Source organism: Perissodus microlepis, chromosome 13 (assembly GCF_051167445.1).
Source record: "Perissodus microlepis isolate ML-2025 ecotype Zambia chromosome 13, ASM5116744v1, whole genome shotgun sequence".
In the NCBI taxonomy this organism is placed as follows: domain Eukaryota; kingdom Metazoa; phylum Chordata; class Actinopteri; order Cichliformes; family Cichlidae; genus Perissodus; species Perissodus microlepis.
Genome location: NC_140473.1, coordinates 15,354,515 through 15,380,016, shown reverse-complemented (window position 1 = coordinate 15,380,016; position 25,502 = coordinate 15,354,515). Strand labels below are relative to the sequence as shown.

At 41.5% G+C, this 25,502-nt stretch overlaps 4 protein-coding genes across 5 annotated transcripts in view; 2 read left to right on the top strand and 2 right to left on the bottom strand.

The window, feature by feature from the left end:
* Positions 1–841: 841 nt before the first annotated feature.
* ankrd2 (ankyrin repeat domain 2 (stretch responsive muscle)) lies at positions 842–4,074 on the top strand. The gene is made up of 8 exons (XM_084949238.1): positions 842–907; positions 1,370–1,516; positions 1,612–1,719; positions 1,805–1,903; positions 2,061–2,159; positions 2,276–2,374; positions 2,469–2,567; positions 3,239–4,074. Exons 1-8 carry the CDS (start codon positions 842–844, stop codon positions 3,362–3,364), a joined length of 843 nt encoding a protein of 280 aa, XP_084805364.1. The 3' UTR covers positions 3,365–4,074.
* Positions 4,075–4,803: 729 nt separating this feature from the next.
* Positions 4,804–10,653, bottom strand: morn4 (MORN repeat containing 4). Its single transcript, XM_084949402.1, has 5 exons — positions 10,466–10,653; positions 9,436–9,509; positions 7,418–7,532; positions 7,219–7,328; positions 4,804–7,123 (listed from the first exon to the last, which is right to left on the bottom strand). Exons 1-5 carry the CDS (start codon positions 10,636–10,638, stop codon positions 6,975–6,977), a joined length of 621 nt encoding a protein of 206 aa, XP_084805528.1. The 5' UTR covers positions 10,639–10,653; the 3' UTR covers positions 4,804–6,974.
* Positions 10,654–15,694: 5,041 nt separating this feature from the next.
* Positions 15,695–22,436, bottom strand: LOC146374908 (uncharacterized). The gene is made up of 2 exons (XM_084949237.1): positions 22,175–22,436; positions 15,695–19,093 (listed from the first exon to the last, which is right to left on the bottom strand). The coding sequence occupies exon 2, from the start codon at positions 18,590–18,592 to the stop codon at positions 15,695–15,697; it is 2,898 nt and encodes a 965-aa protein (XP_084805363.1). The 5' UTR covers positions 18,593–19,093; positions 22,175–22,436.
* The window catches only part of LOC146374907 (uncharacterized), a 25,534-nt gene continuing 21,965 nt past the window's right edge, over positions 21,934–25,502 (top strand). The window contains exon 1 of one of the 2 annotated variants that reach the window (XM_084948907.1): positions 21,934–22,074. In XM_084948907.1, the coding sequence (XP_084805033.1) occupies positions 21,978–22,074 (97 nt within the window). In that variant the 5' untranslated portion in view covers positions 21,934–21,977. The remainder of the gene's footprint in view (positions 22,075–25,502) is intronic. The other variant, XM_084948909.1, reaches the window with a different exon arrangement.

The window sequence follows — 25,502 nt, the reverse complement described above, 5'->3', positions numbered from 1 at the left end:
TAACAGACTGAGTGACCAATCAAGATATCACTTGACAGTGATCAAACCTTTATAAATAGCATAATCCCTCAAACCAGCATGTTTATGAGAGGAATATTGAAGTAAAAGGGAAGGGCATACTGTGGCAACTACAGGAGGGAGTAAAACCAGGAGCTTATGCAGTGAATATACCCTCTGTGTAGGACATGCCTAAAGGGTCTTTTTCTGTGTGTGTGTGTGTGTGTGTGTGCGTGTGTGTGCGTGTGTGTGTGTGTGTGTGTGTGTGTGTGTGTGTGTGTGTGTGTGTGTGTGTGTAGCATGTTTAGATATCTTTGTGAGGACCACAAATTGGAATTCTACTATAGCTGTGGGGACAAAATACCCGTCCCCACAAGTTTGAAGGCAATTTCGAGACTCAAAATGTGGTTTTAGTGTCACATCACAATTAGGTTATGGTTAGGTTTAGGCATTCATTTTTGATGGTAAGGGTTAGGGTAAGCGACTAGGGAAAGCATTATGTCAACTAGATGTCCTCACTAGGATATGAAGACAAGTGTGTGTGTGTGTTTTGGGGGGTTGTGTGTTTGTGTGTGTGTGGGCATGACAGAGGAAGAGAGTGAGCGAGAATGTAGGTCTGGCAAGTACACGGCAAAGTACACACACACCTGTTTGTCGGAGTAACACAATGTCCCACCATGAAGTCACTGAAGTCACTGAAGCCATCAAGCCACTGTGCCCAACAGCACTTCTCTATAAGCTGTATGATCTGACAGTTTTATTCTATTATATTTTAGATTATTGAACATTTAGTTGTTCGATATTATTATATTATTATTGCATTTTTGCATATTTTACCCCAGGGATGGAAAAGGTTGCACAGTGGGCCGGTGTGATGGACCATGAGACAGGACAAGAAGAGAAAACCCAGGTAGGTACAAGCTTTATTCCTGCTGTGGCTTTTGCAGTCATTCTTCTGTTGACTCCTAAAACGATAATTGTTTGACACCCCCTTTCTCTCTCTGCCAGCACGGACTATATAATGTATTTTTCTGTTGTTATCACAATATCAAAATTCCAAAAAGTTCTTAATGAGAAAAATTAAAAACATATGAGTAAGTGTTGCAGGTGTAGTGCTTGTTTGACATTAAATCTGATAACTAATACAAAAATGTGACTATGAACAGCACACGAGGCATTTTATCTGAAATGTTTCTATTGCTATGGCCAAGCCTGGTTTGCGCTATGCTGTGAATTTGTTTTGACATTAACACTGTCATTCCCGGCTCTCAACACCCCATAGCTTGCTTGGCACCGCTGCTTCCAAAGCCAACATTCCCTCGCTGATCTAGGTTTTCAAACTGTGTTTGTTATTGTTCCCGTCATTTTGCAGGCAGATGAGAGAACGGGGAGAATCTCATCGGACCTGTGCAGCGAGAGTTTGGACCTGAGTGCAGAACAGGATAACTCAGAGCTGGGCAAAAGAAAAAAGAAGACCAAAAAAACATTCATGCCCAGGCTGTCTGTGGAAAAGCAAGTGGTAAGAATGATTTTCAGAAGCTGTGTCTTCATGTCAGAGATGTATAAAGTGAACCTCTGCCTCTCCTGCTCCTCTGTGTGTGTCTGTGTGGACAGATAGAACCTGTGGATACTGCAGAATTCATGAACGCAGCCAGTGAGTGCAAACTGGATATCATAGACAGGTATCTGGAAGATGGTGGGAACCCAAATGCCCACGATGAGGTAGGCCTCTCCCTGCATCACAGTAAAACATGAATAAAATATAGCATGCTAAAATCTCAGCTAATAATATATTTACATTTGCCAGCTGAAGAGGACAGCACTCCACCGCGCCTGCCTGGAAGGACATGCTCCAGTTGTCCAAATGCTTTTAGGAAAAGGAGCTGATATCAACTTAAAAGATCAAGTAAGACGTCTGTGCACGCTGTAGGTTTGTAAAGATGATGATGGGATTGAGTGAGATTATCTTCTCAAACTAAAGCTCCTGGTTCTAGTGACCTGATGCCTGCACTACTAATGGGATGGGATTGGGGGGGTGGGGGGTGGCTCTTACTGTGTTTCAGCTGGGCTCTAGGGCCATACACTGGGCCTGCAGAGGGGGAAACCTGACAGTTGTCGAAGTCCTGAAGAGCCACGGGGCTGATCTTAATGTTAGAGATAAGGTAAATGTGAATATTAGTGGGCTCTGCATTTGCACCAGACCACAGTCAGCCTCTAATTGAACACGAGTTTGCACACATTCCCACAACCTCAGATTATATCATTGTCTGTACTGCAGTTGCATAGCACACCTCTGCATGTTGCCACGAGAACAGGCCACACCTCCATTGTGGAATACCTGCTGTCTTGTGGGGCCTTAATCAACTCCAGGGACAGGGTAGGTGGCAACTCCGCTCCACTTCTGTGCTTCATGACCTCTACAGTTTATTTAAGTCATTAACAAAAATGCTTTTTTTAAAACCTGGTTTTAGGAAGGTGACACAGCCCTGCACGATGCAGTGCGTCTCAACAGATACAAGATAGTGAAGCTGCTCATAGTTGCAGGAGCTGACACAAAAATAAAAAATCATGTGAGTTTTTTTTTTCATCTTTAATTCTCATTAGTGTGCAGGTTAGCATGGGTGTGAAAATGTAAAGAACCTGGTTCACAGGACGGTTTTGATTTCCATATGTGCAAATACAATGCTAGTTTGGTTATCTCATAATAAAGTGAGACAATGATGACAGTTTGCTTTTTGATTCATACGAAAGGCAGTTTTGATCCAAGTCAAGAAATGTAGTTCAGCACCACCTCATAAACTGTCAGACTGGAGCATTGTTTTTGTTTTTTTGGTTGGGTTGTTTTTTTAAATGAGCAAGATGTAAGGTGTGATCTTCAGATGTGCTTCTGTTTTCTTTGAACAGTGCTTGCAGTTTCCTGTCTTCATGCTAAGATATTAACACTGTGGTGCATATGACATAATCACAAGTGTCACGTTCAGTTTCATGCCAGTGTCACACCTATTCATCTCTTTAACTTTTGCTAATTTGCAAACTAAAGGGACCAGGCCTCCACCGCCTTACACACACAAACCACTAGGATTTTTAAATCTAAGCATTATATTTGTTATTACACTATATTGCCACTATTTTAAAGCATATTTACTGCCTGCATATTAAAAGCTAACATGGTTTTTGCTCACATCTCAACACTCTGCATGCTATATACCTCAGTGGTAACAAAGTGACAGTGTGATTACAGGAAGGACTGACAGCAGTGCAGCAGGTAAAACAATGGCAGTTTGACATCGTGGAGACCCTGCAGAGGCTTGAGAAACTAAGGAAGGTGGGAGTACTGTCGCCTTCTAACAACTCAGGGGAGGAGTGAACAGTGCAGCACAAAGCTGTGCATCTGTGCAAGGATCACCTCAGTTTACATTGCAACTGAGTGGTTACAGTTCTGCCGCATTTAACTTAAAGCTAGCAGATATCCTGGGATTGTTGAGGCTCTCAGTGAGCTAAAATCCACCTGGTTGATGATCCACCCTTGACTCATATTGTATATTCTTTCTATATCACTTTCTATGAGCATCTGCCTCAGGTTCTCTCTATATAAATATATTCTGTACTTCTATGTAGTGCTGTGTAAATGATATTTGCATCTGCGTTTCCAGGACGTTACTGTAAAACCTCTAAATCAGTCTGAAAATATCAGTTGGGAATTAACATTAATATTAAAAAGTATCTGCTTGTTTAAAACAGTAAGAAAACAACTCACAAGTGAAAAAAACAAAGCCAGCCTCGGGATTTTGAAACGAGGTTTAAAAGTGCTTAATATTGTTACGAACACTCTGAATATTTCACATCTGATTTGGGATGCTTTTGAAAGTTAAATAAAGCTGACAGAGATAGGGACTGTGTAAAAGTTGTTTTTGAATATACATTAGAGGTCCTTCTTTTATTGAGCCAGTGGGCCAGGCCAGAGAACGCATTAGCCCTGTGTTTGAGACGCCAGCTGACAGCAGCAGAGATGATGGGTATGCCTCCCGCTAAAGTCAGAGATTCAGCAGGAGCTCAGCAACATATTTTCCTTCTATCATCAGAGGCTCAAATGTTCCTGAGGGACATTTGTCATTCACGCTGGGGAAACAATTTGCTGCTCTGCTTATACTGTAGTCTTTTAAGTACAGTAGCATATTCTAAAAATAGCCAGCACAGCTTCCTAAACAAATATTGTGGTACTGCTGTATTTCTCACAGTGCTGGTGTAAAATGTTTTTTCATGTATCACTGTGCTTATTGTAGGCAGTGCATCAGATAAACTATCACACACAGACACATTTCCTGTTAAAAGCAATGCTGTGTAACTGTCAGGGACACTGGGGAAAACATACCACAAACAATAGAAGGTTATTCACACCATGTGTAAGTGTTATGGTTTTATTTTGTCGACCTAATCTTAGCACGGCTTTTGCTAATCTGTGTATATCAAATGAAAGTTTTAGAAAAGTGATTGTTTTACTTTTTGAGGTTTAATATTCTCAGCTCTTTGTGAGTTCCATGCTGCTTTGTTGCGAGTTAGGGCTGGAATGATTTACAGCGAGAAAGAGGGGGGTGGGGAAGCTGGAGGTTTTCCCTCTGTGTTGTTGCTATGGTGGAACCGAAATCCAGTGGAACCTGTTTGTGAGTGAAATGCAAACATCTCTCCCATAATTTACCCTTTACGTTAGAATCCCTGAGAAGCTATGAAATAAAAACTAAAGCATTTCCTGTTTCTTTGTTCAATTCAAATACTGTGACACTCAATGAAAAACATGTTTCGCTTTCAGCAAAAAGATCTTTATTAAACACATCCACTGGTTGCCACCTCTGTGAGACTTATTCCAGGAACGTTACAGGATATTGTGCAACAGTTTTCTCTGAGAGCACTCAAAGCAACATTAAATCGTTACTGAACAAAAAACCTAAGAACCGAAACGATGTTTTCCAGGCAAGTGAAAATCTGGGCAGGCACACTTTTAAAGCACCATTTGTTTCCATTTGGAAAAGGATGTGTGATTCGAGTGTATCCAGTTTCACTCAGGCAGAAGTGTGGAAGCAAAGAAGGCTTGAGGAAGTGTTGTGTCTAATGGAAAAGAAAAAGAAAACCCTCTACGAGATCTGCAGCATATTACACTGTTTTCACACAGTTCAACCCTTAAAGTGTGTTTTATAAAGTGGTACTAATGCATTCACTGTACTGCTGTCTTTGTGATTGTACTTTCCACCGTGCGGCCATACCAAAGGGGCGTTCAAAGCAACAATGCAAGACTGTGAATTGATTTTCTTTATACTCGATAACAGCAGTGAATGCCTGTAAATGTGTTAAACCATGCTCGAAACATCAGACATATTTAAAGCAGAATCTGATTTCAATTCCCTGTTTAATCTGCAATTTGTTCTTACTGATTGCTCTTTATTGTTCAGGAAAACATGACACTTGACTGTTCTGGAGTTCAGTAGCTGCATCTTCTGTCTGTCTTTGGTTGAAGCGCTGTGTAGGCAACCCTAGACAAACCATCTCAACAAATGCTTTTTAAGGCCTATTAACTGTTCAAGTACACGGAAATAATCAGAAATCACAGGTCGGCTGTGATCAGCTATAAAGGTTAATAATAAATTCTTAACACGTTCTTTAACTACACTGTGTTAAATAATGCAGTAGTACAATTTTCCACCTGACCAATAATTCATTCCAGAGGTCAAACCAAACACAGTCACAGACGATGACTATCTATACATATTACAAAAGGACTACACACGTTACAAAGGGAAATCTATATATATCTGATTTATAAATCATTCAATTTGCTGCCTTGTTTAAGATTTAGGTCCATAATTGAGTGCATTTAGTTGTGATTTCCACTGTAAATGTGACGCGTTGATGGGAGACGGGACTTGCGACTGATGGGAGCTAAAACCTCAGCACCAGCTTAGCGATATGTCTCGGAGCAATGGAGTCAAGAAGGGAAAGAGAGGGCGTTGTGCGTCTTTTGTTTTTGTTTTCTTAAATCAGACAACCTTGAACTACACTCTTGCACAAAAATGTCTTTAAGGCAAACGTGAATACTGATTTTCAGAAGGGGGAAAGTGGAAAAATTGATCCCTTTTTTTGTAAAGTTAGCAGCAGGATTTTCAGTTGAGGGACTCTTAAAGGCGGCCATTGGAGTGTTCTCAGAATCCTTTACATTCACCTCGTTTCGTCAGCGCGCTGTGTGTGTCTTTTTCCACCCGTCAAACATGTTGAATGCTTTTCCTTTCTCATAACACCTTTACAGAGCCAATTAAAAACTATTTGAAATGGTGCATTGTTTAGATCTGTGTTTTAGCCCTCGGTCTTTGTGACTGGCTTTGTGGGCATGCTGTCATGAATGTGAATCATGTTGCTGCCATGCTCTTGCACATGCAAGCACGTCCTTGTGCATGTGAATGTGAAGAACAAAAGCGGACCCACTTATAAAAGCACTGCTAGTGGCACCACTAGTTAAAAATTCAAAAGGTACATTTAGGTTTCACTTTCTTGTAATAGCTTGCACCTTTTTAAGGTGAATTATTTCCGCCTATAGAATTAATGTACAAACTCTTTAAAGAACCAGATGTCTCAATTTTCATGGTTTGATAAAAGAAGGCTAAGTATTCTGTAGGAAAGACAAAAAGACGATGTTCAGAACACCGGAACAGCAGCATTCACTGTATTCATAACTTGAAGTTAAAGGTGTGCTTTATGGTCTTCATATTTCATGTCAGTCTTCCAGAAAGTCATTATTTGGTCAATTTGCATGTGGATTCCAAGCCTCTGTTGAAGCAGAGCAAGGATCATGCATAACAAGAAAAAAAGTCATGGTAAAAGAAGAGATGAAGACATTGAGAGAAGAGCTGGGGAAACATATTCAAGTACAATCCCTGACGCCCTTTCGGATGGTGTTGGAACCTTGAGTGCGATTGTGTCCTTCAGGGTTGTCAAAGCGCCAGGCTGTGAGCATTGGAGGCTGAAGCCTGCGCACGCTGCACCACTCCTGGACACTTTTCTCTCTTCAGCAGCTTGTGGTTTTGAAACAAGCCTTCATTTCGTGGAACACCATGAGTTCCATCTGGGAAAGTCAGTAGCCCTGGAGGGACAGACAGAGGACGCTAAGACGCTATCACAGAGAGAGAATACTGACATCCTGATGGACAGGCTGTTCCAGTGCTGTAAAACTCTTACCATAGCCTTCAACACGCCCGTCTTTGAATTCCCCTTCAAACTTCATGCCGTCATATCGACTGAAGACACCCGTGCCGTGAAATTTTCCGTGTGCAAAATCGCCTTCATATCTGAAATGGTGAAAGTAAAGCATGAGTTTATTTTTTAATCATGTACAAAATTTGTTCTCTTGTTGTTTCCACTCTTTTTGTTCACACACCTGGATCCATCTGTAAAAAGCAGTACACCAGAACCATGGAAGAGTCCATTCTCAAACTGACCGCTGTAACAGGTTCCATCCTGAAACTTGAGCTGGCCATCACCATGTCTCCGACCTGGAAAGTTCCACAACATCAAAGTGAGCAATGGCAGTAACTTCAAACAGAAGATACCATTCACTTGTGAGGAATCTAATTAAAATCAACCACCAGGTCTGTTGTGGTTTATTCCTACATAACAAATTGTAACATACTGATGGAAAACCGAGCCTACCGTTTGAACTTACAGTGTGGCCGAGGGATTTAAATTCACTTTTACTGTAGAGGTGCTTCTCATGTCACATGAGTTAGTACGTGCCTGGATTTAAATACCCCTCCACCCTTGCTCAGAGAAAGGTTTACTACTGTCCCATCTGCCTCCTGTGCACTCAGAATTACAGCAGTCTAATCCAGCAGATTTTTAGCAGGGATTTCTACTTTGGGATCCAGATTGTGAAAACAGTCAAGGAATGTACTTGCACTCCCCTCCTAGAAACCTGTGATCCACTACTGAAGCTTATAATCACATCAGAGGGCACACACCTACAACTGGTTTAATCCACAAAAGCCACACTGAAAATGCAGGTAGAGCAAAATGTGTTGAATACAATAGGTTAAGTTGTGTTGTTTTTATGTAAAAGCAGCTGAAAATCATAACAAACCAAATGACAAGAGAAAATTACTTTGGGATTGTTTTATTCCTATTGGCTTAGTTTCTCAGAATCAGCTGACAGAGGACACTAAGATTTCCAAAACAGGTCCAAAGTCTAATCCAGACAAAGCCAGAGCTAGCAACTCAGTCGCTGCTTGTCTTGGGTTACCAGTGCTTGCTAATTGGGATTTGACTAAATAGCTTGAGCTTGCATGTCACTATATGTAGCATCACTGTATGTGTGTTAGAGAGATTTAAAACAGAGCAAGCATCCTGTGATATTTTAGACAGGTGAAAATTTGGACAAAGATGTTTTCCCCACAGCTTCATGATAACCCTGCCTTTGGTACTTTCCTGCTATTTCCCTGTAATAACATTATTTATGTAAATACAAATCACTTACAAAGCTCTCTGTTATGTGTACTCTGAAGTTAAACATCCAGCACAGATGGGTGAACATCAAGCCCAGTGAGGCAGCTTACTTATTACCTTATCTAATGGATGCTGCTTTAGCTAATGCTTTTAATTTATTAGAATTATTTAAAAGTTATTGAAATATCTGGAAACATGCAAGGAAATATACAGGTCTAAAAAGCTTGAAAGTTAGTATTTGCTGTGCCCAACACAACCTGAACTCTATTAGACAAGCTTTCTTTCCTAAGAGAGCAAAATATCTCTCCAGGCTTTCAAAGTTCTTCTTTGGGGGTCGCCGGGTCGGCTACCTTTTGTTCTGTTCTCTGTCAAAATTATCCCACATTGCTTTAATAATGTTGAGGTACAAGCTCTGGGGTGGCAAATCCATAAGTAACAGTGCTTCATTGTGTGTTCTTCTATCCAGGTATGCTTTTACTGCACTTCCAGTGTGCTTGTGATCATTGTCATGCTAAAAAAAAAAATGAAGCCCTTGCCAATCAGATGCTTTCTAGATGGTACTGCATGGTGGATTAAAAAAGTATATCTTTGGTATTTTTTGTAGATTTAACTAAAGAAATGGGAAGAAATTGTGTTTTTGTAACAGGCTGCTAGTAATAAAGTGCCTAATGATCCAATTTAAAATGTGTTTTTCCACCTGTTCAGTGGATTAATAAAAAAAAAAAAGAAAAAAGACCATTCCTCTGAAAATGGTCAGTTACCAGAGCTGGACTAAAGATTAGTGAAAAAGCAGCAGAAAAACCTTAAAAGCTGATAGCTAAAGCAACAACACCTTGGAGACATATTCTAAACACACTACCATAGCTACAAGTGACAGCCTGTCTCCCTTGTATTAACATAAACATGTTTGGACATCCTGTAAGCTTTCTTTAAAACTGAAAAGTGGGATTGTCTTGCCTTCTTTCCACTCGCCGTGGTACTCTTCCCCACTAGCATAGGTGAAAGATCCTCTGGTCAGAGTCATGGTTTTCCTGTCAGCACACAAACACACTCTGAGTCACTCTGTGACTGAGTTAAAAACGCACATACATATACTTATGAGTACAAATTCCTTTTGGGATTATTAGTCCCTCTGTCTATGGAACGGGAAAGTAATTGCCTCTTTGGTACACATATATAATGTAGGGTTGGAGACCTCAGGCATAAAGCAGACGTGATGAAAGCAGAACGCTTCTAACAGTCTTTAAAGGATTTCCTTACTATGATGATCTTTTTCTTTAATCAGTCATATTTAATAAAGAAAGACAAATAAATGCATTATCTAGCTTCTATTACAACCTCTAGACCTTAAAGCCTTAGAAAGCTTTCCAATTTCTTTAAATAGTAGGGGATTATTTTAACTTTATATGCTTCCTATAATTAAATAGCACACGGGGGAGGGGAGCTATTTGATGCACCCCAAAATGAAGGCTAATAATCAAAAAGGCTTTGTAAAAAGGCAAAGGCAAGTCACATCTGATCCCATAGCTGCAAAAGCACAACTCTGATTATAATACAGTGCATGCTGGTAGCGGTGACGCTGGGGTATGCCCAGTTGTGAGGAACGCCTTTTACAAAGGTTCAGACCCTGGAAGCGTTACTGTAGCATGGATGCAGACATACACCAAAGATGATTGCTATTTAATGGTTAATGACGCTCTTTCTTTAAAAGAAAAACATGATAATGTGTACAATGTACAATGAGAGTGAAGTGTAATTTCATCCGTGATGTCAAACGAATAAATAATTGATCACACCAACACTGAAACGTTGTTGGAAATATCCAACTTAGGTTGCCAATATGTTCTGAGCAGTGCAGTTTTCACTTACATAACATGTTGCTGAAAAGGCTGTCGCTTTTAATGACAAAGCCTAGGTAGATCTGATGTAACCTATATCTCATCTACAAGGGGGGAAAGGCTGCACACCCGTTAACGCTATAATTTACCTGCAGACTACGTTTGTCGTCTCTGAAGCATGGAAACCACCGTGCAAGAGCGGAGGGGCGTAAAAATATGAAAACACCGGCTGAGAGACGTTTGTCGCATTCAGGTCCTCCTCGTAAGCTTGATCGAAGCAGTTGTCCCAGACACGCTTTGGAAAAAATGCAAAAATCGTCATTCTTTTGGATTCATTTGTTTGCACGTTGAATTATAAGGTGCGAAATTCCCATGTTTTATTTTTTAAACCCTATTTGGTTGCGATCAAATGTTTTGTTGTTGTCGACTTTTTGTTGGTGGCCACCCTTCCGCTAAGGTTTAATAATTCCGGCAGCACATGAACGTAGCATTACAACGCCGTTGGCATAGTGTGCTGCAAGTTACAGACAGTGGCAGACATATTTATCATAGAATGATGCTGGGCATTTTTCTGAAGCTGTTTGATTATTTTTGTCATTATTGTTGGCCAATGCTGTGTTTTATATAGGACCAAACATGCTATTACTACTAATACTACTAAATTCTTACTATTTTTTAAAATCTGATTAAGATGTCGGGATTTTATTTTAGTTAGATGGCTAAACTCCCTGTCCTAGCTCATGGTACTGATGTATATTGCAGAGGTTTTCTTAATATTAACCTAGTCACTTTATTTAATACTACTGGGCTGCACTCCCTTTTGCCTTCACAACTGACTTCACAACAATTCTTCATGGCACATAATTTAACAAGGTGCTGGAGACCTGGGTCTATATTGACATGATAACCTCACACAGTTACTGCAGAATTGTTGGTTGCTCATCTATGATGAATTTGGCAGTCTATGGCAGTGAATCTGCCATCCCAGGGTCGCTCTACTGGATTGAGAGCTGGTGCCTGTAGAAGCCATTTGTGCTCAGTGCCGTGACTCATTGTCAAGGAACCAGTTTGCAATTATTTGAGCTTTGTGACATGGTGCACTATCCTGCTGGAAGCAACAGTCAAAAGACTAGTACACTGTAGTCATAAAGAAGTGGACATGGTCATGAGCAATACAGAGGTGGGCTGTGGTGTTTAAATAATGTTTAACTGGTATTAAGGGTAGTAAATCACTTTTCTTCACCACTGATCAGTTTGAACTACAGGAGGTCATCTAGACCATGTCTACATACTTAAATGCATTGAGTTGCTTCCATGTGATTAGCTCATTAGACATCTGTGTTAACAAGCAGTTGAATGGGTGTCCCCGACAGAGTGACCAATATAAACGCTGGTCAAATTGAAATCTGAAACATCAAAAATGCAGAGCTACCCTCTGTGGCAACCCATTATGATAAGAGAGCTGATATATAGTCGTGGTAAAAAGTAAACACACATTTGTTCAATTCTAAGGGTTTTATCAGGACATAGTAAAAATCACCTGGTCCTCACCAAAGGGTGTACTGTGAAGCAGTGGGTTATGTTGAGCTTAAAGTCAGAATTTTCAGTGTCATGAAAGTGGTTCTCTTTTTACTGGGCTAAATTATCATGGCAACTTATGCAAAACATATAACCTGGTTCAGGAGTGGCTTAAGTTTTGTTTAAAAATCATGTGGAAGTGTCACTTTTTTACATTTTTTATAAAATTTATAGCATTCAGTGTCATAGATCCTCTAGGGAAACGTGTTTTATACAGTGGGATGCAAAAGTTTGGGCAACCTTGTTAATAGCCATTGTAGTGTTCTGTTGCAGAGTGTAGCAACTCTGATTAAACACCAAGCTAAACCTCTGTCAATGAATACACGAGTCCGAGTAGAGTTGACTTTTTACTCAGAATCTTCATTTGACAAGCGGTGAAAACTGTAGTTGAAAAGAAATACAGAATAGAAAAAATGATCGTTTACATAAATATTGCATCACGAAATAACTCAAAATGTGACCTTACACCTTCGTGTTAGCTTTAGCAACAGTAATGATCATCAAAACTGCCTTTTTTAACATGTACAAATCAACCTCCATGAATCACAAATAAAATATAATTTTTAACAAATACCACTATTTATGCCTTTTTAACACCTTCATCATGAAATATATACACTTACGGCGTTGCCTGAACAATGTTCCCAAGCGGATGGCTGTGGATAAGCCTCAGAGCGAGACCGCATGTCACTCTCCCTCTTAGAGAACCAGGAAGAGGACTTAAACAGGAAATGAAACAATACAGGTCAAAATTAAAGCTTCTTAACATTTTTAACTCTTTTTACTGTTCTTTTTAACTTAAATACATACAAAAGAATTATTTTAAAGCAAACATTAAAGATAAATGACATAAATGGCTTTGAGGCATCACACTCCCCGCCTGGCCTATGTGAGGCCACTATGAACTTGAATGAGTCCAAACAACAGTCCTTAAATCAGTCCTTAGGCAGAAGAAGAACTACTTCTGCAATTGGCCTAAGGAAGGTTCTTGTGTCACCTTGGTCGGTCGTTTTTACTTCAACCTTTCTCACATGTCCATCCTTCCCAGGAAAGGTTGCTGTGACTATGGCCATGGGCCAGTAGTTGCGGATGGTCTGCTTGTCCCTGAGGAGGACCAGATCCCCAACTTGAAGGTTTCTGCGTGTCACTGTCCATTTTTGTCTTTGTTGTAAGGATGGTAAGTATTCTTTGCTCCAACGGGCCCAAAACTGGTTCGCGAGCGCTTGAACCTGCCTCCATTGTTTTGTGAAGAGGTCCTTATCTGTGAAATCTCCTGGAGGAGGTGGAACTCCTGATTTCTGTGTGAGGAGCATGGCTGGCGAAAGAATGAAAGGTTGGTTTGGGTCTGTAGACACAGGTAGGAGTGGACGTGCATTGATGATAGCTGTAATTTCTGCCATTAGTGTTGACAGCACTTCGTGGGTTAGGCGACTCTTTTGCTGCAAGAGCATTGAATCAAGGATTCTCCTGGCAACACCAATCATCCGTTCCCACGAGCCTCCCATGTGGGAAGCATGTGGAGGTCTGAAGTTCCAGCTACATCCTTGCTTGCTGAGGTACCCCTGTACAGTATTATCCATCTCCAACTCCTTGCTAGCTCCAATGAAGTTGGTCCCACAATCAGACTGAAGTTCCTTTGCAGGGCCTCTGAGAGCGAAGAACCGCCTGAGAGCATTTATACAGCTAGATGTGTCCATAGACTCAATCAGCTCAGTGTGGACGGCCCTTGAACTCAAACAACTAAACATCATGGCCCACCGTTTGCTCTCCGCCTGTCCTCCTCTGGTGCGTCTGGTTACAACAGACCAAGGTCCAAAGACGTCAAGCCCATTGTATGTGAAGGGAGGGAAAACCTTGAGACGTTCCGGCGGTAAGTCAGCCATACGTTGTTCTTCCGGTCTCCCACGCAGCTTCCGGCAGATTACGCATTTGTGTAGGACTGAATTGATTAGTCGCTTACCACCCAAAATCCACAGTCCAGCTGCCCTTACTGCACCTTCTGTGAGATGTCGACCCTGATGTCTCACCTGCTCATGGTGATGTCGTACGAGCAGTAAGGAAACGTAGCTGTCCTTGGGTAGGATTACTGGGTTCTTTTCTTCACACGTTAGTTGAGAATGTTTCAGTCTGCCTCCAACACAGATGAGACTACTCTCCAAAGTTGGACTGAGTTTGTGCAACGGGCTGTTTGTGGGCACCACTTTGTTTGCTTGGAGGGCTGACAGTTCCTTGGCAAAGGCTGGCCTTTGTGCTGCTTGCAGAATGACATGTTTCGCTTGAGCTATTTCATCCACAGTACGAGGTAAGCGGCATGTGTGCCATCCTGTACACCTGCTGTTTTGGTTTGAATGTTTGTGAGATCTTGCCACATGGATAAGGAAAGCCACAGCTCGCAGTAGAGAGGTAAAGGTGGAGAAACGGCGAAAGCGATCAGGGGTAAGTACAGGTTCCTTCAGATGAGTAGTGTAGGTGCGTACCTGTGGTCGAATCTCTGAGTCATTTCCCGGGTCGATGAGCTCAAACGTCTCACTGGTTTGTGTTGTTTCTGCAGATAACTGATGCAGGAATGAAGGTCCGGTGAACCAAGAACTCTGTGCCAGATGGGATGCAGGCAGAGATCTAGATGCATGGTCCGCAGGGTTTTCTTCCGTCCACACATAATGCCATTGTTCTGGTCTGGTAGATTGTCGGATACGTTGGACTCTGTTATGGACATATGTGTAGAAGCGTTTTGTCATATTACAAATGTACCCGAGTACCACCTTACTGTCCGTGTAGAACCTGACAGCATCCAGTTTCAGATCCAGCTCCTCTCGGATGAGATCCGCCATTTCTACTGCAAGGACAGCAGCGCAGAGTTCGAGCCTCGAGATTGTTGGTTCAGACTGGGGTGCTAATTTGGCTTTGCCCATAACAAATCCTACTTCCACTTTTCCATCCTCCTGGATGGCTCTCAAGTAAGCGATTGCCCCAATGGCCATAGTTGAGGCATCTGAGAATACAAACAACTCTGTGCGCACAGCTTTGGTGAGCGAGGTTGATGTGTATGCACGTGGCACATGAAGCTCCTTTAGGACTTGAAGAGAATCTCTCCAGGTTTCCCATTTCTTCAGCTTGTCTTCTGGGAGAGGTGCATCCCAGTCAGTCAGTTTCGAACTAAGTTCCCTAAGAAGAGCTCGTCCCTGGATTGTGACAGGTGCCAGCATACCCATCGGATCAAAAACACTATTGACGGTAGAGAGGACTCCACGTCGGGTGAAAGGTTTGATAATAGTTGATGCAGAGAATGTGAATGTGTCTTTTCTGATCTCCCAAAGCAAACCCAGGCTGCGCTGCATGGGTGCTGTCTCTCCGTTCAAATCCAGATCCTTGATGAGCGGGACACAATCTTCTGGCGGGAAAGCTCCAGTGACTGTTGGACTGTTCGACACAAACTTGTGCAAGCGGAGGTTCGATTCAGCAAGTGAAGCCTGAGTCCTGTGGAGAAGGTTGATTGCTTCTGCTTCAGATGGGAGAGACACCAAGCCATCATCCACGTAAAAATGCCTTTCCACAAATTTCACTGTGTCGGCACCGTACTTTTGGGCACCTTCAGCAATGGCTCTTCGCAGACCATAGATGGCCACAGCCCGAGATGGTGAGTTGCCAAAGACATGAACCCTCATGCGATAGTCGATAACTGCCTTGGTGAGGTCGTTGTCCTCATACCACAAAAACCGGAGGAAGTTACGGTGCCTTTCATGGACCAAAAAGCAGTGAAACATTTGTTGGATGTCGGCGAGGATAGCTACTCTCTCCCTTCAAAAGCGTAGAAGGACACCCAAGAGAGAATTGTTGAGGTCGGGACCAGTCAGAAGCACGTCATTGAGGGAGACCCCACAGTACTGAGCGCTGGAATCAAAAACCACCCTGATTTGGTTGGGCTTTTGTGGGTGGTATACCCCGAATGATGGAAGAAACCAGCACTCTTCATCTTCCCTCAAGGGTGGTGCCACCTCTGCGTGACCGTTGGCAATGATCTTCTCCATGAATGCCACATATTGCTTCTGCATCTCGGGTTTCTTCCTGAATTGGCGTTGCAAGGATTCAAACCTCTTAACCGCATGCTCTTTATTATTTGGCAAACGTTGCCGTGGCTCCTTGAACGGCAATGGAGCAACCCAACTACCAGTGTCATCTCTGTGGACATTTGTATCCATGATCTCTAGGAAGAGGATGTCTTCTATTGATGGGGCAGGTTTGTTATCATGTTCAGATTGGTTAAACACTGTGTGTCCTAGCATCCTCTCTGGCATTTTGTTAGACTTGCTGAAGCTTGGCTGTGTTTCTTTGACATGCATGAAACTTGCACAGGGCTGAAATATGGAATGGCGACCGCTGTCTACCACATGGGTCTTGAATGTGTCCACCGTTGGCTTATGCACATTACCTAGGCACACGTCCCCTATCACCACCCAGCCTAGATCGAGACGTTGTGCAAAGGGAGCGTTGTGTGGCCCGTTAACTTGCTGCCTGACCTTGTGTGCTCTAAGCACGTCTCTCCCGAGCAGCAGGAGTATCTCTGCTTCTGAGTCTAGATCGGGGATGTGTTTGGCTATATGGTGGAGATGAGGATGATGCAAAACTGCACCTGGTGTTGGGATTTCAGCTCGATTGTTAGGGATTTCAGGGCACTCAAGGAGTGGTGGAAGGGGTATGAGAACATTGCCGTTCAACGACTCTATCTGGAATCCTTCTGCCTTTCTGCCATACGTTTCGATGACACCGGAGCATGTTCTGAGATGGTATAAGAGTGGTTCGTTCTCCACACCAAACAGCTCAAAGAACTCTGGCCTGGCTAAAGAGCGATTGCTCTGGTCGTCCAGAATTACATAAGCTTTAATGGCTTTGTGTTTTGAATGTTTGGGGTAGACCTTTGCAAGGCAGATCTTAGAGCAAGAACGACCCCACTGGCCGGGGCCACAAACCTCTGTGCAGCTGGTTCTAACATCAGTTACATTAGAGTCATCTTCTCCCTCCCCGCCATTCTCTTGTGGTGGTGGTGGAGCCTTGGTGAGTTGAGGTTGTGGGCCAGGGTGCATGGCTGCATCATGATAGATGCTTTCACACTCTAAGCATTTCACGGAAGATTTGCAGTCTTTGGCAACATGTGAAGTTGAAGAACAACACTTGAAGCATATTCCTTTCTGTTTTAGAAAGGCCTTCCTGTCATCGATGGACTTGTTTCTGAATGTCCTGCATTTTTTAAGTGGGTGAGGTTTATTGTGCAATGGGCAGTTCTTGTTAGGGTCGCTGTTGATTGTAGAGACATCTGTTTTGTGAACCGCGATAGACTTGTTGGTGTTAAAGCTCTTCATAGGTAATCTTTCTGGTTTTGTGGGGTTTGCGCCGTTGCTTTGACGAATAAAGCTGGGGTCATTTCGCTTCTTTGCCTCATGACAGACAAAGTTACAAAAGTAACTAAAGGGAGGGAAGCAGCCGTTATTCTCCTCTTTGTACCACGACCCAGATGACACCCACTTCTCCTGGAGCCCATATGGGAGCTTGTCTACTATGGGTCCAATACCTCTGGAGGTGTCTAGATATGACAGCCCAGTGAGGTATCCATCCTCCTTGGCGCCTTGTATCTCCATGAGCAAATCCCCAAGTTCACATAATCTGATGTGATCTTTGGCTGCAATTTTTGGAAAACTGTCAAGTCTCTGAAACAGCGACTGCTCAATCATCTCAGGGGCACCATAGCAGTCATTCAGCCTCTCCCATGCCTTGCGCAGAGCCAAACCGGCATTATTCACATGCACTGAGCGTATGCATCTTATTTGCTGTCCAGACTCTTTTCCTAACCATTTGGTCATGAGGTCTAATTCTTGTGTTTCTGTAAGTTGAACCTCAGCCACAGCGTTAGTGAATGAGGACCGCCATGCACGGAAATTCTCTGGCTTATCATCAAATTGGTACAGTCCTGACGTAACGAGATCACGTCGCGCCAAATATTGTGCCAGAGGGTCTGGTGGTTGTGACACGCTCACTGGAAGCATATGCCGGGGTGTTTGTGATTGAGCACCTATATACGTGCGAGGGTTTGTCCTTTCGACGTCGGTCTTTGATTCAGCTCTGGTCAGTTTAGACAGGTTTGTTGTGGGTGGATGTGTCCCATTATCCGCTTCAGGCTTGGGCTTGCTATTGCTATGTTGGAATTCCGCTAAGCTTGCAGGTGGATGCCATGTTCTGAAACTGTCTTGTGATTCTGCGCGGTCTACAGATTTAACAGGTGGGACAGATACTGGTGCAAAGGTAGACCGATTCTGATCATTTTGAGAGCAAACATATTCACTAATACGTTGCAATCTAAGCCTGTCTTCTGACTCAGATTTCACATTTTCTACATTTCCATGCATTTCTGCTACATCTTCTAACACCTGTGCTTCAGCGATGGCTGCGTCTGCTTCACGATTTAATGTTAGCACTTCCAGCTCTGTATCAATTCTAGCGGTTTCCAACTGATTTTGAGCTTCTCTAGTTTTCCTTTCTGCTTCTCTAGCAGCCTTTTCCAGTTTTAATTTAGCCTCCTGGCTAGCATATGATGCTCGTACCTTAGCAGCTTCTGCTTTAGCTCTGGCTCGAGCCGCACTTACAGATGATGCTGATGTCACGTTGCTCCTGGTATTTGATACCGATGACTTGTTGCTTGCTGCCATCACGAACACGTAGGACCATCGAGTGCCGCCTTTTCACTGTAGTGTTCTGTTGCAGAGTGTAGCAACTCTGATTAAACACCAAGCTAAACCTCTGTCAATGAATACACGAGTCCGAGTAGAGTTGACTTTTTACTCAGAATCTTCATTTGACAAGCGGTGAAAACTGTAGTTGAAAAGAAATACAGAATAGAAAAAATGATCGTTTACATAAATATTGCATCACGAAATAACTCAAAATGTGACCTTACACCTTCGTGTTAGCTTTAGCAACAGTAATGATCATCAAAACTGCCTTTTTTAACATGTACAAATCAACCTCCATGAATCACAAATAAAATATAATTTTTAACAAATACCACTATTTATGCCTTTTTAACACCTTCATCATGAAATATATACACCTACGGCATTGCCTGAACAATGTTCCCAAGCGGATGGCTGTGGATAAGCCTCAGAGCGAGACCGCATGTCACTCTCCCTCTTAGAGAACCAGGAAGAGGACTTAAACAGGAAATGAAACAATACAGGTCAAAATTAAAGCTTCTTAACATTTTTAACTCTTTTTACTGTTCTTTTTAACTTAAATACATACAAAAGAATTATTTTAAAGCAAACATTAAAGATAAATGACATAAATGGCTTTGAGGCATCACAGCCATCATTTTCCTGTATAAATCGTTGGTTGTTACAATAAAAAAATGTCAGTTAAATATATCATATAGGAGACACACACAGTGGTATTTGAGAAGTGAAATGAAGTTTATTCATTCAGTTTATTCAAAATCAGGCAGGTGCATAAATTTGGGCACCACAAAAAAAGAAATGAAATCAATATTTAGTAGATCCGCCATTTACAGAAGTTACAGCCTTTAAATGCTTCCTGTAGGTTCCAATGAGAGTCTGGATTGTGGTTGAAGGTTTTTTGGACCATTCCATTTAACTCACACCATAGATTTTAAATAATATTCAGGTCTGGGGACTGAGATGGCCATTCCAGAACGTTGTACTTGTTCCTCTGCATGAATGCCTTAGTGGATTTTGAGCAGTGTTTCGGATCGTTGTCTTGTTGAAAGATCCAGCCCCGGTGCAGCTTCAGCTTTGTCACTGATTCCTGGACATTGGTCTCCAGAATCTGCTGATACTGAATGGAATCCATGTGTCCCTCAACTTTGACAAGATTCCCAGTCCCTGCACTGGCCATACAGCCCCACAGCATGATGGAACCACCACCATATTTTACTGTAGGTAGCAGGTGTTTTTCTTGGAATGCTGTGTTCTTTTTCGTCCATGCATAACGCCCCTTGTTATGCCCAAATAACTCAATTTTAGTTTGATCAGTCCACAGCACCTTATTCCAGAATGAAGCTGGCTTGTCCAAATGTGCTTTAGCATACCTCAAGCTGTTTGTGCTGAGGGCGGAGAAAAGGTTTCCTCTGCATCACTCTCGCATACAGCATCTCCTTGTGTAAAGTGCGCCGAATGGTTGAACGATGCACAGTGACTCCATTTGCAGCAAGATGATGTTGTAGGTCTTTGGTGCTGGTTGACTCTGACTGTTCTCACCATTCGTCGCTTCCGTCTATCCGAGATTTTTCTTGGTCTGCCACTTCGAGCCTTAACTTGAACTGAGCCTGTGGTCTTCCATTTTCTCAATATGTTCCTAACTGTGGAAACAGAGAGCTTAAATCTCTGAGACAACTTTCTGTATCCTTCCCCTAAACCACGATGGTGAACAATCTTTGTCTTTAGGTCATTTGAGAGTTGTTTTGAGACCCCCATGTTGCTACTCTTCAGAGAAAATTAAAAGAGGAGGGAAACTTACAATTGACCCCCTTAAATACTCTTTCTCATTATTGGATTCACCTTTGTATTTAGGTCAGGGGTCACTGAGCTTACCAAGCCAATTTGAGTTCCAATAATTAGTTCTAAAGGTTTTGGAATCAATAAAATGACAACAGTGCCCAAATTTATGCACCTGCCTGATTTTGTTTAAACAATTATTGCACATTTTCTGTAAATCCAATAAACTTCATTTCACATCTCAAATATCGCTGTGTGTGTCTCCTATATGATATATTTAACTGACATTTTTTATTGTAACAACCAACGATTTATACAGGAAAATAATGACTATTAACAAGGTTGCCCAAACTTTTGCATCCCACTGTATGTACAGCTGTATCCTACTAACATTACCAACAAAGCCCAGCTGTAATTCCAAAGCAAATTGTATTCAATAAGGGGTTGCAAAAAAATGCATAAATGTTTTTATACCTGATTGTAATCTGCTGCTAGATCTGGAACTACTACAAGAACACAGAAAACATACCAAGAATACCTATTTATGTAATACCTTATTTATGTAAGCCAAATTTCATTTTAGTTTACATAAATGATGCTATAGTTTAAAATGTCATGTGTTCTTGTTCAAGTTAAACTTGTATTTACCTAACTGTAAGACCTCAGGGATGTACTGTAAAGGCAGTTATACACACTTTGGCTTTCTTTGCATTAGCTGGCTTGACAAAATCATGAACGTTAGTCAGATATAAGGGCTATCACAATGATGGTTCTCAACTTTCTTTGTAAACCCAGACTTTCTGCTTCAGACTCTGAGCATGTTCATATAAATTAACTCTTCTTCCTCACAAAATGATCCCTATAAGCGCTCTGTACTCCAGTCAAAGATGGTATTAAATGATGTTGAGAGAACAGCGATAAAATAAATAATAAAAAAAAAACTATATAGAAAATAAAAGAAAAATAGAAAAATGCTACACTATTTCACCTGGCAATGCTCTTTATTTGTAACCTGACAGCTGTCATTGGGATTCATTCTTTGAGAATGATCAATATAAGAAATTTTGTAGCTAATCATGAACTATTGCCATGAAGCTATTTTTCTCTAATATAGCTAAGTTAGACTCTGATGGAGAGAGGAAAACTTAAAAAACTGATAAAGGTGGTTAGCTTCAATGACAATTTAACTTTTTGTCAATTACTTACATTCTTGCTTACTAAACCTGACACCCTTTTGCCTTGTAAGTAATTCATGATTCTAGCATAGTTACTGAGCTTTAAGCGCCAAATAAAAAAAATAAAAATAAAAATAGCAGCATTTAAATTAAAATGTAAAATGTAGTCTATCAAGGAAAAGCACGCTTTAAAATAGAAACTATTTTAAAAAGTCATTACATGGGTAATACAAATATTATAGATTACTTAATTGCATTTATTTAGTTAGTTACTGATTAACAGACTGATTTAATCAGACTATCAGTTTTGCATACTGAGAGTGATTTCGCCTTTGACGCAGGGTGCGTGCGCGTTCACGCAGTCCTTCCTGCTTCCGTAGTGCTGCCGCCAGAAGGAAGACTTATAGAAAATGGCGAGCCTGTGTAAAAGGCAGCAATGCACAATCGACAGATACAGCATTCGGAAGGAACTTGACTCGTGGCCACACAAACTCATTCAATGTGTAGGTAAGGATAATGCTTGTTGCACGGCGCACAATTGCACGGCTTGAATTTCACTTCTGTTTGACCTTTATCGGTGTAAATAACCATCTATTACCGCACTCACTCGGGGCTTCTCCCAGCGACTTTTTGTCCTCAACTGTTTCCTTCACACGGCAGCCAGCAGGACTCGTTAGTTAAATGTCGCAGTTTGCGACAATGTTGCATTACTTGTTGGGTCCAATTGGTGTTTTTATCGTCCATAATGCGTCGACTGCAGACTTTAGGTATGTTGTGGCGTTACGTTAGTTTGTTTAAAGGGCGTCCTGCTTAAAGGGAGTGTCTCTGTGTGTCGGCCAAAAGCAGTCGTTTTCTAAAATACGTCTTCCCGTTGTTGTTGATACTGTATGTTGGATGGGGGAGGGCGACATATACCCTTGAGGTGATGTTTTCAGTCAACATTTAGCCTACTCGCTTCTCAAATTGCTACTCGAGGATTCGCATTAGTGAATGGAGGAAGTGGCGGAGACCCCAATGCAGAATCTGTTTCCCTTTTCGACGATATAAACTTCTCCAACATTTGACGTTAAAACAGGTAATTACAAAAGCAGTTGTTGGCTCTAGGTTTAGCGTCCATTGCATTGTGTGTATCGTCCCGGGGTGGAGGGTGGGACCCCTGATTTTTCCGTGCAGTAGTGAACATGGTAAACATTATACCCCTTTAAGATAAACATGGAAGCATAGCACCTTAATTCAGTTAGGAGTTGAGACAACCACGGCTTAGTTGAAGTATATAAACTATGCACATGAGTTCAGCTACATATCCTCACTAGTCTGTGTGCAGTGTGTTACCTGTCACTAATATCCTGCAGCCAAACACGGTGTTTGTGCTCAAACAAACAAGAAAACAATCACACACAAAAATCTTCACAAACTCACTTAGCCTGGGATTTCACCCTGATCCTTGTCATACAGGTACACTTAAACTTTACATGTGTACATACAAACTGTAGGGGTGCTGAATGAGCCATTTTAAACCTCTCTATCAAGTTTCATGGCTTTATACTTGCTAGGTTTTTTTTGTAATGCACACAAAACAGATAAACGCTATATTCTTAGTAATAAAATAGCCTGTAAGAACAGACACAACTTGAAAAGCTGCACAAAGCATGTGCCTAGCACGGTGCAAATACATCCAGAGTAGATCAACCAAACAAAATGCTTCAGTTTCTGTACAAATGACAAATGATTGGTGTGCACAGGGGTTAACTGTGGTGTCCGTTTCTAAAGTCCTCTGTGGGCAGTATGAAGTTACCTGGTTCCTCCTTTTCTAGATCACCATCTAATTATTGTTTCCCACACAAAATGATAGGTGGCCGGTGTTTGTATTAGTAGTTTTACACTGTTTGACCGAGTGGCTTGAAGAAAAAGAAGGAGAGTCCATTTGAGTCCATTTAAATCCATGTGACTCGGTAACATAGCAACAGCCAGTGTGGACATTTCACTGTCACAGATTGATCAGATGAGAATCACTGAGTTGCTCAGTGAACCCGGTTGTTATCGTCAAATCAACATGTTTTTTTTTTCTTATTTCATCTAAGGACACATTAGAAATGTTTTTACGTACATTCTGACAAGAATACAGCACGGGCTGTTTTTGGCTGGATAGAACTTGAAAATTGAAAGTAATTGAAATACTCATACTTAGATATTACTGTAGGTTGTGAGCTCCCTTTTTTGGCACAATTGTAAACAGAATTGAAAACAAAGACTTGAAATAGAATAAACAGACTATTTTAAAACCCAGAATCCTACTTCTCATGTTCTCAAAATGTCACATTAAATTAATTTCTTGTTATGTGGCTGCTATGTATAGATCATGCTGAGATGTATAATGACTAAGCAACCCATGCACAGTAGTGTGTGTGTGTGTGTGTGTGTGCGCATAAACGCTAATGTTTTAAGTTTTCCTGTCATTTAGGAATTCTAGAGTTTGGATTGTCATATATTTTCTGCTGTTGGCTTATTTTGCAGTTGGTTAAATTCTGATTACATTATTAGGAAGAGAAGAAAAGCTATTATCACAGACCAGCAAAACCTGTAAAGGTTTATCTGTTTTAGGCATATGATGCTGTCTGTTTTAAATGCTAAACCTTAACATGAACTATTGGTTATAACACTGAAATGTATAATATGTGGAATGAATAAACTTATTCCAGCTGCAGTGCTAGGTGAGCGCCGTTTTAGTCATTGCTAAGAAAGTGGAGAGAGAATAGTAGCTTTCTGACTAGCTGCAAAGCCAGGACTGTTTGGTTATTCAGTCCCTCCTTTATGATTGACAAATGTCCCTTGTGTTTAGGCTATAAGTAAAGCTGCAAGTGCATGACAACAGCATCAGTCTGCTAGCTGTAGAATGGCATATTCTGTCCAAGACAACAAGGACATACTTTTGTTTGGCTTTTTGGTGGAGAGAGCTGCACGCCACCACCCTGCTGTTGCTGAAATGGACATTTTGTCTTTGTGTATTTAATGTGAGGACTAAAACTGCAGGGCAGAGACAAGCACAATTGTCCCATAGAACAGCGGCAACAATTGTCAGTATGTTTGCCTATATATGTGTTCATGGGTCCATCAGCCTCCAGATGCAAACTGTGTGGCTGAAAATGCGTGTTCTGTCTGGATTTGGAGAAAATTGGACTTCAACCACACCAGCTAACATTCAAAAATGCCTGGAATGTCAGTTATTCATGTTTGCCTTTGACACTTGGGTGAGTGGGTTGAAAGATTTGCTCAAACAAATAACAAGCAAATCAATATTGACATCAGGCATATTGTCTTGTTTATAGTGCAACTTGGGTATGGCCTGTTTTCTGCTCTAGCATGCCCACTCTGTTGGCCTAAATCTTCCTAATTTGCAAAAAGAACTGGCTGATTTCTCGTAGCATTTTGCAAGACTTGACCAACAGCCTCAGTGACTGCCTTTTGAGTGTGGGCTTGCCTGTGTGCTCGGGCATTTGTGCATCTCATATTTGTTATTCAAAGTCATGCTTTGTGCACCATTACACCATTTGAATGTCAGTTTGCATCATATCATATTAAGTATTCATAGTATTTTTTTTCTTTCCCTTGCTGTAGTTGTCCAAAGCTGCCAACTCATTGCCTGATCCAGCTACAGCATATTGCTTGTAATGAACAAAATCCATAGTGGCCATGTCACATTTCAAACACTGCTTTTACTCATGCCCTTGTTACTTTTAAGCTTATCTGTTGACCTACAGCGAGCTGCTTTTTTTGTGGGTTGCAAAGTGAGGGTAAATGACTTTGATTTTGATGCATGCTCAATCATCCAGGTTAGTAAATCCCCCCTAAAGTTGATTCTGTTCATCTGGACGTAGTGTTTGCAGTGGGAGAAACGTTTCGTCACTCATCCAAGTGACTTCTTCAGTCTCCGCTGA

Excerpts from the sequence above, each read along its gene's own strand:
- morn4 (XM_084949402.1), bottom strand. The coding sequence starts at position 10,638 with ATGACGATTTTTGCATTTTTTCCAAAGCGTGTCTGGGACAACTGCTTC. Across the intron at positions 9,510-10,465 it reads ACGACAAACGTAGTCTGCAG|GAAAACCATGACTCTGACCA; the intron begins GTAAATTATAGC and ends GTGTGCTGACAG. Across the intron at positions 7,533-9,435 it reads CCACGGCGAGTGGAAAGAAG|GTCGGAGACATGGTGATGGC; the intron begins GCAAGACAATCC and ends GGAACTTTCCAG.
- ankrd2 (XM_084949238.1), top strand. The coding sequence starts at position 842 with ATGGAAAAGGTTGCACAGTGGGCCGGTGTGATGGACCATGAGACAGGA. Across the intron at positions 1,517-1,611 it reads TGTCTGTGGAAAAGCAAGTG|ATAGAACCTGTGGATACTGC; the intron begins GTAAGAATGATT and ends CTGTGTGGACAG. Across the intron at positions 1,720-1,804 it reads ACCCAAATGCCCACGATGAG|CTGAAGAGGACAGCACTCCA; the intron begins GTAGGCCTCTCC and ends TACATTTGCCAG.
- LOC146374908 (XM_084949237.1), bottom strand. The coding sequence starts at position 18,592 with ATGGCAGCAAGCAACAAGTCATCGGTATCAAATACCAGGAGCAACGTG.